The 18,067-nt window shown below is 24.5% G+C and overlaps 2 protein-coding genes across 2 annotated transcripts; both read left to right on the top strand.

Annotated features, from left to right (window-relative positions):
- The first annotated feature begins 6,267 nt into the window (after positions 1-6,267).
- Positions 6,268-7,680, top strand: LOC129616086 (endocuticle structural glycoprotein SgAbd-3). Its single transcript, XM_055531556.1, has 2 exons — positions 6,268-6,398; positions 7,422-7,680. Exons 1-2 carry the CDS (start codon positions 6,268-6,270, stop codon positions 7,678-7,680), a joined length of 390 nt encoding a protein of 129 aa, XP_055387531.1.
- Positions 7,681-9,955: 2,275 nt separating this feature from the next.
- On the top strand, positions 9,956-11,861 carry LOC129616107 (adhesive plaque matrix protein-like). Its single transcript, XM_055531578.1, has 2 exons — positions 9,956-10,192; positions 10,251-11,861. The coding sequence occupies exons 1-2, from the start codon at positions 10,026-10,028 to the stop codon at positions 11,590-11,592; spliced, it is 1,509 nt and encodes a 502-aa protein (XP_055387553.1). The 5' UTR covers positions 9,956-10,025; the 3' UTR covers positions 11,593-11,861.
- The last annotated feature ends 6,206 nt before the right edge of the window (positions 11,862-18,067 follow it).

Genomic DNA, 18,067 nt, shown 5'->3' with positions numbered 1-18,067 from the left:
TTAAAGTATGCATGCAAGTAAACCTTTCTGATATTTTCAACGTAGGCTCACACACTTTATTGTACATAAATACTTTTAAAGTTTTCAAGGTTACGTTATAAAAATATTTTGGAAATTAAAATATTTAATGAAGTATTAAATTGATTTTTTTTTTTACATATATTTTCAATTATTATCGTATAATTACTTAATTATATAGGCGAGACAAATTCTAAACTAAATACCTAACTTAATAATTATGCATTTATATATGATTGACAAGGCGATTGACTGTATGTTGGAAATTTGGCATGTAATGTTGTTTTCTTAAAAAAGACGCACTAAAATTTGTTCTAGTTTACCAGGAGGTTTTGTGCCCCACATGCTTTTTCAATTGTAATTAAAAGTGTTCAGGTATATAGGTAGCAGTTGAAAGCCGATTGATTTTTTCGATCACTAAGTATTGCTGGCAGACAACAACAATTTATGGAAGAGGAAATGTTATGTTACAGCCATATTATGGGAGATATTTGAAAAAATATTGTAGAAATATGACATAATAAAATGATTTTGCATTTAATAAAATTTGATATGAAATTTCGAACGGTCACAAGACTAATTTTAATTTTAATTTTAAAAATTTTAAAAAACTGGTTTTCATAGTCAAATTTTCATGATGAAGGATTTTTAATTTTTATTTTTTTAATTCACAAAATTTTTATTTATCATTTGAGTGCAGTATTTTATATTCCATGTTGTATTTTTAACTATCCAACCATTCCAAACCTGCTAAATTTAAAACAGAAAATAATGTACAAGAAATAAAACTATAAAGTCAAAAGTTATTAAATTTTATTATTATTTTACTATAATAAATTGTACTTTAAATAGAAATTTAATAATAATGATTTTAGAAAATTCTTCTATTTTTCTAGCCAGTTTCTTATTTTTTATTTATTTAATTATGCCATTTAATTTATTTCACGGTATTAACAAATTATTAGTTTATAATTGTGATTTGTGAACATTTTGATATTCGAATCACACATTATTTTTTTTATTTTTGTTTTCTTTTTCTTTAATTTGAATATCCAAAATTAGAATTTACTATAATGTGACTGCTTCATTTTAATGTTATTATTTTCTAATTTTTTTTTTGTTTAAAGAAATAGATTACTATAAAAATGTTCTTTTCTTTCTATATATTCTTTATATTAAAAAAAAAAATAAAATTCTTTAACCCTTTGCGTTACACATTCTAGGTTTAATTTTGCAGTGAAAATATCGTACTTTTTTTATGGTAAAAGTTTATATGCATATGCTCTGAGAGAGAATTAACTGTAATGTTTTTCAGCAATTATTGTTATATAAAATTTGCGATAATCGTATGAAAATGCGTAAGAAATTATGCCCAATTATTAGAGCCAGGGTAAGTTAAAAACCATTGAAAAATTCCAATATGTTTCCACACACACATATTCACCACATGTTCACAATATCTCTTCAGTAAGATAACTAAGAGACTAATTAAAACGTTTAAAGGTTGGCCAGAATATTTAGACGGTTGGGGATTTACACCATGTGTTTTGTGAATGTTCTACTGTAATGTGAAAGAGACTGTAATTTTTAAGATATTTCTAATTTTGGATTACAGTCAAATATTGAAATTTGAATATTAATACAGGAATTTGGTTAGGTAAATTGAGACGAAAAGGGTTAATAATATATATGTAGTATGATCCGGATATACGGTCAAATTTTACTTTCATGTTTTCATTTTCAGAATATTCTATTATTTTTATTTTTTTTTTTTTTTTGAGATTCTTGAATATAATGTTACGTAATATTATATGACCGCGACTATATATATATATATATATATTGTATATATAATAAAATAAAGATTATTATAAATTTTTAAAATTATAATCTTCAAAATTTATGATAAATTTTAACTGTTATGCAAAATATAAAATATAATAGTAAAGAAGAACAGTTTAAAGGCAAAACAAGAATAGAATGCAATAACAATTCTCTAAATCAATGGAAATAGAAAAATTATAGCTTTAATTATTTATTATTGAAAATTTAGAAATTTATAATTTGAAAATTTTAAAATTCAAAATAAAATTAAAGGTAATATTAAAATTAAATCACATAAGCATACCTATATAATATATAAGGTGGTTCGGTCTAAGTGTCAAAGTTCTCCGGAGACGATTTTAGTTTTTTAAGGAAAAAATCGTAATGGTTTGGGGTTGAGCAAGGGGAGGAATTCCGACGCTTAGGGATAGTTTCGGCGGGTTAAGGAAAGGTGGAAGATGGAGAGTTAAATCGGATTAAAACATTTTGTAAAACGAATATCCATTATAGCTTCAAAGCTGTTGAAGCTACAGCAAAATTGCATTCGAATACTTTTTTGACAATTGATAGATCTACATAACAGTATGCCGTTAATTGATGTCACACTTGCCGTTTTCAATTGAGAACCGATCAAACACAAAATTTTGAATTGAATAACTAAAAATTTTTCAAAAAAACGCTAATTATTTCTTGAAGAAAGTCCGTCAATGTGATCTACATTTGATTATTATAAATTTAAAAGTCTAAAACAGCTCATTAAATATACAAATTCTGTGCAATATAACTTAAATTTTTTCATAGCTATTCTGCCATTTAAGAAATTATTTTCTTAAACTATATATTTCAATCTTGAGAAAATAAACTAAACATATAGTATCAATTTAAGTTCAACACTCTTACATTTATATTAAAAATTAGTATATAGAGTAATTATTACATTTTTATTTTATTAATGTCAATGAAAAGATTTAAATTATACAATAAAATTTCCAAATTATAGTCACGATATACAAAAAAATTTATTTATCATTCTTATTATGCTTGTACTCGTATGGTATACTATAAGAAAATCAAAATCTCATGAGAAAAATTAATAATTAACAGTTTGAATAACATTAATAATTATAAATTAAACATTCATACACGAAATATATACCAATTATCTTAAAAAAATCATGTGTTGACAAAAACCTTGCAATATAAAATTTAATCTGGGGTAACATGAAGTTTTCCATAAAATTCTAGAAAATTTATTTTCCCGTTACCTAACTGTACAGAATTCTAAAATTCACTATCAAATTTTATTTGAATATTAGATCAAACTTAATTCTATTTTCCCAAAACAAATTCAATAATTTGTTTTATATATTTTCCCCCTAGTAGCAATTATTCAAAATTAAAAAAAACAATTAAAATAAAATCAAAAAATATCATTTATTCCCATGACGAAAACATGAATTAAAAAATCAATATAACATTTTAATAAATTATATAATCTCTAAATAAATTATCGTACCAAGCAATTAACAGCTAATACCAACTAATTAGCAAATATTACCAACTAATTAGCACCTAATACCAATTAGTTAGCATTAAATCGTAAAAAATGTATATATTCGAGTTAAAATTTTAATTTTTCTAATTAAATCCGCAGTGGCTTTAAAATTGCAAGAAAAATGTTGTGCTACAAAATTCATCAAATTCTATAATGTCATTTCATATTATATTTGACATACGTCAGAAATATATCTCATCTGACCATTGTTAATTATTTTGAAAAATTATAACAGAAAATATTTATTACACCCAAGTTCACAAATACTATTTGGAAATATTATCAAAACAATTTCTACACTCGCAAGCATCTTATCTAAAATGAATTTCTGATTAATTCAAAACTTCAATGTAAAGATGGCGTTGTGATTTATCTTTAAAATCGCGCACATAATAAAATTTCATTAGTGTTTTAAGGCATACAAATTTTTAATAAATTCAACCAATTCCACATTAAAAAAAACAAGAAACTAAGTTGCCTTTAATTCCTGTATAAAAGAAATTATAATAACACTAACATTAATAATTTCTTTTAAAAATGCAAAACAAAACAATTCAAATAGTATTAAGGAAGCTTATTCATATAGTAAAAGTAAATAAAATGTAAAATTATACAAGTACCTAACAAATTTGAAATTTTAACTATATACCCATTAGTCATCATTTGATTGTACTTATTAAAAATCACTTAAAAAGTGAGATTTCAAATTTTATTTTTGACATTTGAATCCATTTGAAATATTTTATAAAAATTATACAATACTATAATTGTACTTTTACAACATTGTTAAAAAAATTACAGTTAGTTTGACAAACTATAGGATATACAATTTATTGTACATGATTGAAGCAACTTTTTGTATTTGAATGAGTGTTTCATAGGTGAAAGGTACTAGTAATCTACCAAATGAAAGAGTACGATTCTTATTTGAACAGATTATCAATATTAATTAATCACACATAATTTAACATAAACGTATGTCAAAATTATATTTAAAGTAGCTCAATGGCTCAATTTTGCACCATCTTTTTGTACATTCAATCAGGAATATTAGCAATTTCTCATTCAATATTGTTTTCCAATGCTTCAATCGCGTCCGAATGGTATTTAAACAAAAATATTTTACGCAATCTAAAAACGTCAAATCATATGATTTTGTCGGTTAATTGACAGATTGAAAAAATGAAATTTGTTGCTTATCGACCATTCAATAATTTTCTTAAATTCAATATTTCAGTAATTTGCCATTTCTTTATTAATTTATGGGCTTCAATCATGCTTTCATGTGGTGGAATGGCATATCAAATTGAAATTATTAGAACTTTAACCATTCAACCAATTGAACTGCAATGAATCACGCGTGAAGTGTCAAAAATACAAATCACTTTTTTACATAAAAATCAAAGTATATTCGAATAGTTATATGTATATATATTTTATTACCGTTTAACAATGAATTACAGTTATATAAGTTGTCGACATTAAAAAAAATGTTTCAATGTTTATTTTATTTTTTTTTTTTAATTGTGGCAAATCACCTACACTCTATATATAAAACCTTTTTTCCACTAACTTATTATTATTTTTCTATTATTTACTTTATAAACAGCCTTTAATACGAGTATATACACACACTCATATTAATATGCAAATAATAGACCTACACATATTTCTTTAAGTTTTTTTTACTATTTCCAATTTATTTTTGCATATTTAACGCTGGAAAAGTACAAAATGGCTAAATACCTATCCTCCAATGATTTTTTTTGGCCTCCTTTACTCAAAATGCTTATAGATTTTTTCTAATATTTAAAATGAATTTTTCGCAATTTTGAACAAAAGATGAATTGGTATGGAATCTTTACTTATATTTTTTTTTTTAATTTTTAGGTGAGCCTTTTATAATAATAATTGTTGTTGTTTTTTTGCCAAGCTATTAGTACGATATTTTAAAGTATAGGTAGGTTACAGGTACTTCATCGCAAGCATATACATTGAATTTTCTTTTCATCTTATTGTTATTTTTAAATACAGTTTTATACACGTTTAATACTTTTATTTTCAAAACCTTAACTGAAAATGAAGGTAAATTTGTTTCTAAATTTTTATGAATGAATGCGATAAACAGTTTCTGTTACTTATTCTGTATATTGCTTTCTATTCATCATTTAGTTTTGAAATTGTGAAGTTACTTAATGCAATATTTTCAAAAAGTAAATTGTTTGAGTTTAATTTCCTTCTAGTAGACCAACGCTATCATTCATGTGTTATAATTTTGGTATTAGGCATTGTCCAAAATTTTGTTTTTGAAGATTTCTCAAACATTTAACTTCGATTTCAGTAAGAAATTCAATTTTTAAATTAATGGAATCCAAATACAAAAAAAAAGAACATCTGTACTTTAATAAACGAAATCCTATAATTTTGAATATTCCAGTTTAATCCAGAAAACTTCAAAAAGTTCCTAAAATTTACCAAACAAGCAATTGTAAACTAAAAAGGCTTATAGACAGTGGGGTTCTATTATTGCCATTTAATGTTATTATTATTTTCTTCTTATCTTTTGTCTTGTTCTATTGAAATGTTTTTTTGATGGATTTAAGATTATATGAGAGACAAAAAAGAAGAGACTAGAAAAAGAGATAAAAAAAAAAAAAAAAAAAGAATGAAATTTTTTGAAAAAGTCAAAACCACTCGTAACAAATTTTGTTATGAAAAAAATCAAATTCCTGAAATAAAATTTTAAGTATAAAAGCAAAAGTTATTAAAATTTTTGTTATTAGTTCAATTTTAATCGTACATTAAACAACATTATAAAAAATTAATTTTAATTTCCTTGATTTTTAAAAAATTCTTAATTTAAAAAAAAAATGAAATTCGTAATTTTCACTTTTTGTTTAATTTTTGCTGTTGTTGTTGCCGATGTTAAAGAATTAAAGCAACAAGTTCCAATCATTAATTTAGAATCAAATGTAGAACATAACGGAAATTTTCATTACCAGTAAGCAACCAAAAAAAAAAAAAAAAAATACATATATATACATACATATAAATAAAATAAAATAATAAAAAAAAATTTCAAAATAACAGTGAAATTTTAAATGTTTTGAAAACATTTGTGCGCGCATCACGATTTTTAAATTTCAATTTCGAGAGTCGAATTTAATTTTCGAGTATTTAAAATGATAAGAATGTAAAATATGTAAAAATTTTTATATATTTTTAGTGAAAAAATGTGGAACTTAATGAAATGTGTTAATTAGTTTACTAAAATGTGTAAAGACTAATATTTGTTAGCATTTTTAAATATTGTAATTAATTTACGATAAAATTTAAATTTTTTTAAATATAATTGAAATATGATTTAGTGAATATAGAGAATTGCGTATTTTAAAATATCATAAAATTTTTGTAATAATAACCATGATTTAAACAAAAGTCTTAAAATATTTTAATATTATTTTCAATTGTTCGCATTGGAATCATGCAAATTTTATAATTAGTTACGAAAAATTTGAATTTTCCTCGGAAATTTTATGCCCAATATGGTTTATTGGCATTCTAAATATGAACAATATTTTAAATTAAAATTTTAATTACGTACAATAATAATAAAGTTCTCCGAATTTTAAATACTGAATTTAAAATCTGTTTAGAAGTATGGACTAGTTTTCCAGTGGAAAATTAAATTTTTTTTTTTTGAAATTTTCCTAAAATTTTTTAAAACATTTTTGAATGTGTCAATATTCATTTATTAACCTAATATTAAATGACAATATTTATAAAATTTATTTGTTTATCTTGTACATGAAATAAAAGCATAAAGAGATTGTTATTATACTACGGGAAATATAAACCATTCACAATTATTTTTGCATATATTTAGGCGAGGGTATCCATTATTATAAATTTTGTTAGTGATTATGCACATATTTTAGTTTTTAATTTTTATTTTTGGTAAAACAGTTATTACTCCATTTTATTTTAATTATTATAATCATTTAATTAATATTACAAATTTTAGATATGAATCTGGTGATGGTACTAAAGCAAATCAAGAGGGTCAATTAAAACAAGTTGATCCAGAAAATGCTGGTGAATCTGTAAGCGGACAATTTCAATATGTTGGTGATGATGGCCAAACATATAGTGTATCATATACTGCTGATGAAAATGGTTATATTCCACAAGGTGATCATATTCCAACACCACCACCAGTACCTGAAGCAATTGCACGTGCATTAGCATATTTGGCTACAGCTAAACCACCACAAGAAAAATAAATATATATTATATATAGAAGCTATAATAATCTCGATATTGTTTATCTTCTAATTATTGTTATAATTATTGACTATATAGATAAAATTAATTAAAAAGTAATACTCACTGCCACCATACTCATTCTTTAAATATAGGATAATGAAAATTTTGTAGCTATATTTGTTGAAACAGAATTGCAAAAAAAAAAAATTATTTTAATTTTCACTTTTTTAATTTTATTATTTTCTTTTTGATTTTGTTTGCTTTATTTTAATTTATATTTGTATTTTACATTTTTTTTTTAATTTATAATTTTGATTTTTTTTACTTATTTTTATTTATGTGTATATGGAAAAGTCTGAAAGCGATTGTCAATAAACAGAAAAATGGAAGAAAACTATTGAAAAAATTTATTGTAATAATTTTATTTTATAATTTCACAGAATTTCAGAGCTTTTATCATATTAACTTCACTTTATTACAGGACACTATAAAGCTGGCTTTCAAATTAAAGTATTTGACCAGAAATTCGAAGAATTCGGGTTGATTATTTAAAAGTCGAGTCACAAGGCAATATTCGCTGAGTTTTGAACAAAAAATAAGAGTTTCGCGCTATATCTGCTATTTCTGTTCATTTTAAATATAAAGGGATGTTCGAACATATTGTTTATTTCAAACAATATTAGGTACAAACGTAACAAATATTCAAAATTCCCTAAGGATGTAATGAATCGGATAGTAATACACTCCTTTTACGCACAATCATTTATCAATCTTATTCTAACCAATTAGTCTTCAAAAAATTATTAAGATAATTGAAAATAGAAAACAATTTTTGAATCAAATATCTACTTTAAAAATTTTATTCGCAATTAATTTAATTTTCTACTTAATTAAATTAATTACGAGTTAATTACTAAAACGATGACTATTTAAAGCTATTGTTTCATTTATTCAGAGCACTATAATTTTTCATTAATATTTAAGTATGCATTAATAATATTAATCTTTTAATCAATCACATTTTTAAAATAAATTCATCACTAATATCAAATATTTATTTAAGCAATACAGACACGATAGATGATACACCTTCCAAGTAAAATATACTCAAATGCAAATAATAATTTACAAATACAAAAATTAAGATGACTACTTTAAATTCGCTATATTGAATCATTCATACACACATACATATATATCGATTTTTTAGTATTTACCCCAAAAACATAAATCATTATTATAATAATTATTATTTTAGTTATTATTCTTAAAATTTAGCATCATCGTTTAGGTTACTATTTTTGTTGCTTTTGTGCTGTTATGTTAAAGTAAATATGAATCAAAAATAAAAGTAAACTTTTTTTCAATAATATTTTCTAGACCTTGGTTTATCTTAAAAAAAAAAAAAAACTCTAAAATTAAAATTGTTTATTAAACGTGTGTACTAATGTGTTATGGTATTTAAATTCATTTCTGATAAACTCCAGCCGAATCAAATTTTTAGTACATAAAATTCATGTACAATATGTACATAAGTACGTAGGTATAAAACAACAAAAAAAATAGTCACATTTATACGATGTGCACGTTGTGAGGGTTGAAATATACGGGATGTTTTGGAAATTAAAAAAATTTTCAAATTTACAATTTATTCAGGTTGCATTTGATTGCAACAAAGTAAGATATCGTTTCAACTTAATTAACTTTATTGTAAAGAGTAAACAAGAGAATTGTCTACAGAGAGAATCATAAACGCACTATAAAACTCTTCATTATTGTGATACTTTAATTCTCACTTACTCTTTACGTTTTTACAACTATTCTGACTGATCCAGTTTTAATTTGAGTGAGTAATTGAATAACCACAATAATGAAAAAAGCACTCTTTCTCCTTAATTCATTGTAATTTCCCATCTCCTCTTTCTTGAATTTCGTTCAGTGTAACTTCGAAACTCGCGTGCTTGCTACAATGCACATAGAAAGTTTTTAAAGATAAAATAGTGTAGAGTGGAGAGAAATAGAAAGTGAGAAGAATGAGAACAGAAAAACATAGTAGAACAAAGTTCTTGAATATCGATCACCCTGTATCTGTCTAAAAATAAAATTAAAATTACGAAAAAAAAATGTGTGAGATTTTCTTATTAACATTACTGTGACTGCTAACCACAGCAATTGAAAAGTACATAAGTAAACATAATTTTTTAAAAATTAAATAATTTATCCCCATTCAAAATTCAAGCCCATATATAAAAACGAAAATTTAGAAATTAGAAATTAGTTTTTAAATTGAGTCCGGTCTCTTTAGAACTTTATTCCGTGTTCTTATGTGATTTTTATTTTGATTAAGTGAGCAGCAATTATAATGTGGAATAAACTATCATTTCTAATTATTGGATTAATTATAACAAATTGTGTTTATTCATTTCCACAAGCTCCACAACAACAACAACAACAGCAACAACATGCTGCACCAATAGAAATTATATCAAAATCAGAAGACACTTTACCTGACGGAAGTTTTAACTCAAGGTAATTATTAAAGTTCTTAAATGTTTATTTTATTGCTTAAAATTTTTTTTTAATGTAGTTATGAAAGTTCTGACGGAACAAGAGTTGAAAATCATGGATATTTTAAACGAATTCAAGTACCTCAGTATGAAGATGCAAATGGAAAGGTAGTAGAGGCACATGAAGAAGATGTATTTGTACAAACAGGTTCCTATAGTTATTATGATCCAGAGGGAAATGTTATTCAATTACAATATATCGCTGATGAAAATGGTTTTCAACCAACCGGTGATCATTTACCAAAACCAACTGAACAAGTTGCACAACAACAACAACAACAACAGCAATACCAACAAGAGTTGAAATCTCAACAACAACATCAACAACTACATCAAGATAGACCCATACAAAATCAGTATACAAGAAGAACTCGCCAATCATATTATACTGCAGAGCCAGGATTAGGAATTGTTGAAAATAGACCAATTAATGATTATAGACCATCATCATCATTACCATACTCAACCAATCCGTTACGTTACATTCGTCAACAGTTGTATCAAGATAGACCAATTTATCAGGGATATTATCCATCAAATGGTGGTCTATCAAGTGTTATTCAATCACGTCCCTCATATTATCCAGGATATAATCAAAATGGTGGTTTATCTACAACTGTTATATCAAGGCCATCATATCCATCATATAGTAATGGTGGATTATCGGAAACAATTCATACATCTCCATCAACTAATTATGCCTACTATCAATATTATAATCCAAATTGTTTACCAAATTCAGGATTATCTGAGAATATAGAAACGAAACCGTCCTACTCTAATGGAGGCTTATCAACAACTATTGTAACAAAACCATCATCTTCACTCTGCTATTATCCAAATAATGGAGGTATTTCTGAATCTATAATAACTAATCCATCATATAATTCAAATGGTGGATTATCTCAAACTGTAATATCAAAACCATCTTATCCAAATTCAAATGGTGGTGGAATATCTGAAACTGTTGAAACAAAACCATCTTATAATCCATGCATTTATTATCCTGGAGTATCAGCTTTACAAATTCCACCAAATCAACATCCATGCTATAATCAAAATGGTGGAATTTCTGAAAGTATAATAACTAGTCCTTCATATAATCCAAATAGTGGAATTGGTGAAACAATAGAATCAAAACCATCAAGTCATTCAAGTTATAGTACAAATGAAGGATCTTCAACAACACAAAACAGTGGAGGTTTAATATCAGGGAATACAAATGATTTAAATTCGCATGATATATCGAAATTTCACAGATTAGGATCAATTGATAATATACCAACAAATACTGATACACAATCTACTACGACTGCTTCATCAATTGGTGTATCATCACATATATCTACCACAAGTTCTTAAATTTTATTCGAAATTCGAAGTTCTAATATTAATTTTGTAAATCTAAGTCATATTTAGTTATACTTTATAATTAATGGGTATAGTATATTATGTTGTAATAGTCCGATATACTCTGATATTTACTTATTAAATGTAGTATTTGGATTTAAAATTCGATTATTTGGAGAAAATTAAAATTAAAAGCCAATGCCTCACTGATATTTCAACAAAAAAATTTTATATTTAAATTTTCAATAAAACTGGAACAAAATTTCACTTATTACTGTTAACGCATGTGTGTTTTGTTTTCCGTCTCACAAAGATAATTTCTTGCTAAAAATTCTTACATAATTTATTTCTAAAAATCTTACGAAAAAAGTTTATGATTCTATTATTCGAGCTGTGAAATATGTATAAGATTATAATGTTTGTAGTTCAAACCATTTTGCTTATACTAATAATAATAATTTTTCGTTATTTATAAAGCAAATAAATTTCTATTTTACTTTTAAATTAAAATATTCAACAACATAAAGGTCTAGTTAATTCTATAAAATTAAATTTCTTGTTAGTGTACGCACCATCACTCAATCTATCAAATATTTACAATACATACGAGTATTTACTCACTCAAAATACATATACGTACATATTGAAATATGTACCAATATCTTCACATCTATGATGATTAACATAAAAATTTAAAAGTGAATTTCATTTTAAAATAAATTCTTTAATTGCTAATTCTTCATAGAAAATTAAATTAGCAGCTTTAAGTACCTATATGTGATTTTGCTAATTTTCTAAATCATTTGGAAAATTAAATAATTTATTTCTAGATGTATATAATATTCAAGTAAAATGATTAGCGAAACCTCGTTTAAATTTGTTTCAAATTACCACCCGGATTCTTAATAATAAAAAGCATCTGTAGGCCTTTCTACCTAAAAAAAAAAAAATTTTTTATTGAATTTTTAAATTAACACCTTCTACAAAGTTGTAGACAAATATAATTTGTGTCCTTTTTTTCTACAAACAACAACAATACCAACAAGAGCAAACTTCTATATAGCGCTATATAGTACAGCAATATTTGAGAAATATAATGCGAATCTAGTATTTTGAGACTTACTCTATGTTTATTAAAACAATAATTACAAAATTATTATGAATGTATACGTAACTATGAACTACAGATTAAAATTAGTTTTTTTCAATTTCGCACATGTGGAAATATTATGGAACATAAAAAATGAACTTTAAATCCAAATTGACAAACCTAAGAATATACAACGAGCAAAATAATAATACCGTTTTGTACACAAAAATTATTAGATTGCATATGTTTGGGAGAAGGTTACATAGTTTACATTTACAAATTATTATAATAAATTTATAATGCACTAACTTATATTATAGCTTTTAAAACCGTAAAGCTTTAACTTGAAATTTGTATGTTGTATGTGGTTTTGTATAATATTATAAAGCAATAACAGTAAAGCCCATTTAAAAATATCAAAATAATTTGTTTAAATATGACGGTACGCCACATAAAAGATGGTATCCCATCTTATACGATCACATCCTCTATGTCTAATTTTGTAGAAAAAAATACTGTACGTCAATGAAATTTTATAAAAAACTTATTAAGACTTTTTAAAATATTTCGCATAATAAATTTTCGGACTATGTTACAAAGATCCTCTACAAACTTGCCCTCAGCGATAATGACAATATCATCATTAGCCTAGCCAATAATTTCCTGACGAAACAGTTCATTCATAACCAAACTCAGCAGAGGTAGAATTCAAACATGTGGGCATTCCCTAGCAGGACATGCGTACAGAAGTCCACATCTTTACTCACCAAGACACCCGAAATCGCCTCATCTAAAGTGTTGTCGGAAGCCCCTTTTCGATATCCAAGAACGCATATAGAGTTACCTCATTTTGTTCTTTTCCCAAGTTATAATTAGCTAGAACATAGCGGTCTCTGCCGACTTCCCTGCTTGGTACGCACGCAGACAATCACTCAACAGTCTCCATACCAGCACCAAAGTTCGGATGTAATTGTCTTTTATCTTTTCCATCGTCTTCAATAAAAACGATGTAGAGTTAATCGATTTGAATGACTTGGGCACCAAGTCCCTTATTCCCACTTTGGGGATAAAGACCATCATAGTCACCCGCTAGGGCACGGTGATTTACTGGAGAACCAATATACTTCTGAATATTCTTTTTAAGAAAGATATATTTCGGTGCAGCCCATTGTAGCCCCCGTCCAGGAGGAGAAGAGCATTTCTGTCTTCATTCTTTATGCAGAAACCTATGTAACCCTCGGCGTATATTAATTGCTGAAAATATCAAACTAATGTTATTGTGACTTATTATGATTGCAGCTTTATATTTAAGTATTTACCTTTGTTATTAACCAATTGTCCAAAATAAAAATTTTAAATTTAAACAACATCGAAACAATATCGAAATTAATAATTCATGTTTTATTCCCAATATTGCAGATTGCAATTATACTTTTTTTGATTCACAACAAAACGAGTCTCTATTATAATCGTAATTCCTATACAAAATAAAAAAAATATTAAATTCACATTTTTCTCTAATGATTAAATAATTATTTTTAAAAAATAATTGAGGTATTGCATTTTAAAGATTTGCCAATTATATATAGATATGTGATAAAGTATTGTCTCTCGTGGTATTGAAAATGAATCGCCAAAGCAAAATACAATGAAATGAATTTTTTTATATAAAATATTTAACAAAAAAAAAAAACAAAAAAATCGTAACAAAAATTAAATAAAAGTTACATCAAATTTCACTTTTAAAGAGCGTCATAACCAAATAAAATCATCTTTTAACATAATTGGAATATAAGAGAGAAAGAAAGAAAAAAAGTATAAAAATCGATTAATAATTACATCGAATATTTTTACCCTGAAGCTATCAATCAAGGTAAAAGCAACAAAATCCAAAAAAAAAAGTAGTCAATAAAGAAATTTAATTTTTGGTTTTATGTAATGAAAAGATCATAAAATAAATTTATACTTTCATAATAACAGACAGATTCCACCTTACCACACCAAATTTATTTTTAATATATTGAAAATTAAAAACCACAATGTCTGTAAAATCCTTAAAAATTGAATTCGCTACAATGGTATAAATGTTTTCTTTCATGAAATTTTGAATGTAAACCACATTATCAATGAATATTATTGCTTAATAAATATTGAATAGAATTCAATTAGTAATAAGGAAATCATTCATATCTAGGAGTACTTTAGACCGAATTCATTGTTTTAATTGTCAATGTTTAAATTTTAACAAATACAACTAATTCTTATAATATTTTGTTTTTATTTCAATAATATTTTTTAATTCAATAATAGAGTTAAATCCCTATATGTATATAAAACCAACTTACATATTGTGTAAATTCAGCGCTTCATACACAAGGAAGAAATCCATTAAACGATTACAAAACAATGACTTTATTTAATATCCTTCATTCAATTCACTTTGCAAGTACAAAATTAACAGGTTAAGACTATAAAAGTCGAAATTTAGAATTGCCGCATCAAAAAGAAAAAGCAATTCTTTCGTACTATCAATTTTTATTGACCGGATTCCATACAATAAGAGAGATTATATAGATACAATAAGAGAGTAAATAAACTACTTTTAGAGAGATGTCGGTTTGCCGGTCTATTTCAAATTCGGCTGATATGCTTTGAATGAAATTCCATATATCTATTTATTTTGGCTATGTCACGGGTTGATCAATTTTCGGTATATATCAATCCTCGGGAACTAGACCTTTTTGACAATTTTTTTGTATATATTTTCCACAAGTTTGTTGTTATTTTAATATTAAAATTCGACTTATCGATTCTATCGCCGATTAGCGATATTCTAATTTTAATCAACTACGTAATTTATTATTTAAAGAAATTCAAGTATTGCAAGTCATTTTGTCAACCTTTTACTTTTCTTTTATGATGTTAATGAATAAAAATTTATAATATTAGTGCATAATAAAAATTTGAACATTTTTTATTATATTATTTCCGCATATTCATCTTAATTTATTTAAAATTAATTCACCCATAACTAATTTTGACTTGAATTGCAATTTTTGCTACATTTAGCACAAAAAATGACAAATAAATTAACAACAATGAATTCATTCAAAATCGTTTAAAATTAGTAAAAAATTTCGTTTAACTACTTTTCCTATCTTATATTTCTAAAAAATATTTATTACGTAATATCTTATTAAAAAAAACTTAAATATTATACGGTAATAATTCATTAATCTTAAATTTTAAAAATATTTTAAAATTACGAAAAATTTAATATAGAAATAATTTAAAACTATAATTATGACAAAATATATGAAATTTATATGCAATTTTTAAGCAATCCAAAATCATTTAAATTTAATTTATAATTTACTTAATATGCTAATAAATTTAATACAAAAATTTAAATCTTTATCATAATTTTATTTGCTTAATTTTTATTTTTTCTCCTTCTACTCTTCTCTTAATTTTCTTATAATTTCTTCAAATTTTTAAATATGTCATTTTGTTTACCATTTTTATAACCATTCACAATCGAAAATTAAGCATAATGCAACATTTGTTTCTCAAAAATTGATTGTAAAATTGAGAAAGATGCACATTTAATACATTATACGCTAAAAATATGAAAAGACTAGAGAAAATATATAACGAAAAAGATTAAATAATAAGAAATTTATGCAAATTTTACATTCGTTAAAATATTCAACACGAAAAATAATTTAAATATATAAAAACAGAAACTAGCACTATTAAGTAATATCACATTCATATAATCATCTCACCCCACAAAATCTATAAAGGGTCACGGTCATTTCAGTTTACACTTACAACACACATAATATTATAATAATAAACAAAAAAAAACCCATATTAATGTTGAACTGATTGATTAAATCATTAGATTATGGAAGATCACAGAGAAAATTAAGTGAAAAATAGCCTCGCTTTCATAGTTGAGTTTACAATATGGATTTTTTTTGGTGAAAGAGCGAAATTTAATGAAATTAGATATTTTAATGTCGAGAATTACGTGATTTTAGGAAAGTTTTCATTAAGCAAGTTCGAATATGTTTCAAAAAGTATATAGAGAGTTTAAAATATTGTGAAATAAAAATCTCTTGTCAAAAATATTGTGAATATAACCCTGTTGTGATATTTAACAGGCATGATATTAAGCGTGTTTGACTGTGATTTAGCTACACAATTTTATACAATTTTCGAACAATTTCAGTTTTGAAAAATTGTCAAAGTAAACAAACAAAATTGTGAATATTGGAATCAAAAGCATTTTGATTATTAATGAATTATTCATGAGTAAAGATAAAAGACGGACAAACGAATTCATAAATAATTTTATTTAATTTCATAAAATATGAAAATCGCATTTTATATTTCGAAAGAAAGCGTTAAAAATTTCTATTTTTAATGAAAATTACACTTCTCATAACATCACCATATACACAACAACCAATTATACCGTGAAAACATTAAAAATAGAAATAAAAAAAAAAATAAAAAAAAAATTGAACTTATGAAATGTTTTCCTACCACAAACCGCTTTAAAAATAATGCAATTTTTTTTTTCGAACTCCATGATGCTTATTTGGAAATTGTTGTTATTTTTGTTTTTTTTTTTTTTATTATTTATTTGTCATATCAAATATAGTGTTAAGCTGTGATAAATATTCATAAAGTCTTTATTGATTTGCATTTTGATTTTTTATTTCTAATAGCTTTTAATTTTTTTTTTTCGTATTACAATTAATGCCCGAAATATTCAGTTAATAATTTTCTAATAATGATTGCGATTATAATAACTTAATGTTTATCTTTGACACGTCTTATATTGACAAGAATACTATATAATTATAGTATAATACAGTACATAAATTAAAATAAAATTGACATTTAAAAACACCATATATTAAAGTTGAATTTAATTTAACTTTTTGAGAGAGGGAGAAAAAAAATTGCATTAAAATTAAAGAGAATGTCAAAATTTCGAATTTTCATACAGAATACGTCAGCTCATTGCGAAATCAGAAATGTATCTAATGAGTTCAGATTTAATCGAGGTATTACAGAAAACTTTGTTTTATTTTTGGTCGCAACGCACACTACATATACCATTTTTTATATTGAGAAAATTCAATTTTTGATCATAATAATGTATTTTTTTTTTTTAACTTTTTAATATTGTATATTATTTTTTTAAATACTGTGTAATTAAAAAAATTACTTACTTTAATAAAATTAAATTTCCTCTATTTATAAAAATAAAATGTCATTTACCATAGATAATTAAATTTCACTTTTCCTCTCTAATTTTTAATTTTGCAATTAATCAACTATACATATGTATATACATATACATAACGAGTAGTAGTAAAT

Source organism: Condylostylus longicornis, unplaced genomic scaffold, assembly GCF_029603195.1.
Source record: "Condylostylus longicornis isolate FDR11 unplaced genomic scaffold, ASM2960319v2 ptg000162l, whole genome shotgun sequence".
Lineage (NCBI taxonomy): Eukaryota > Metazoa > Arthropoda > Insecta > Diptera > Dolichopodidae > Condylostylus > Condylostylus longicornis.
This window is presented reverse-complemented; position numbering and strand designations above follow the sequence as displayed.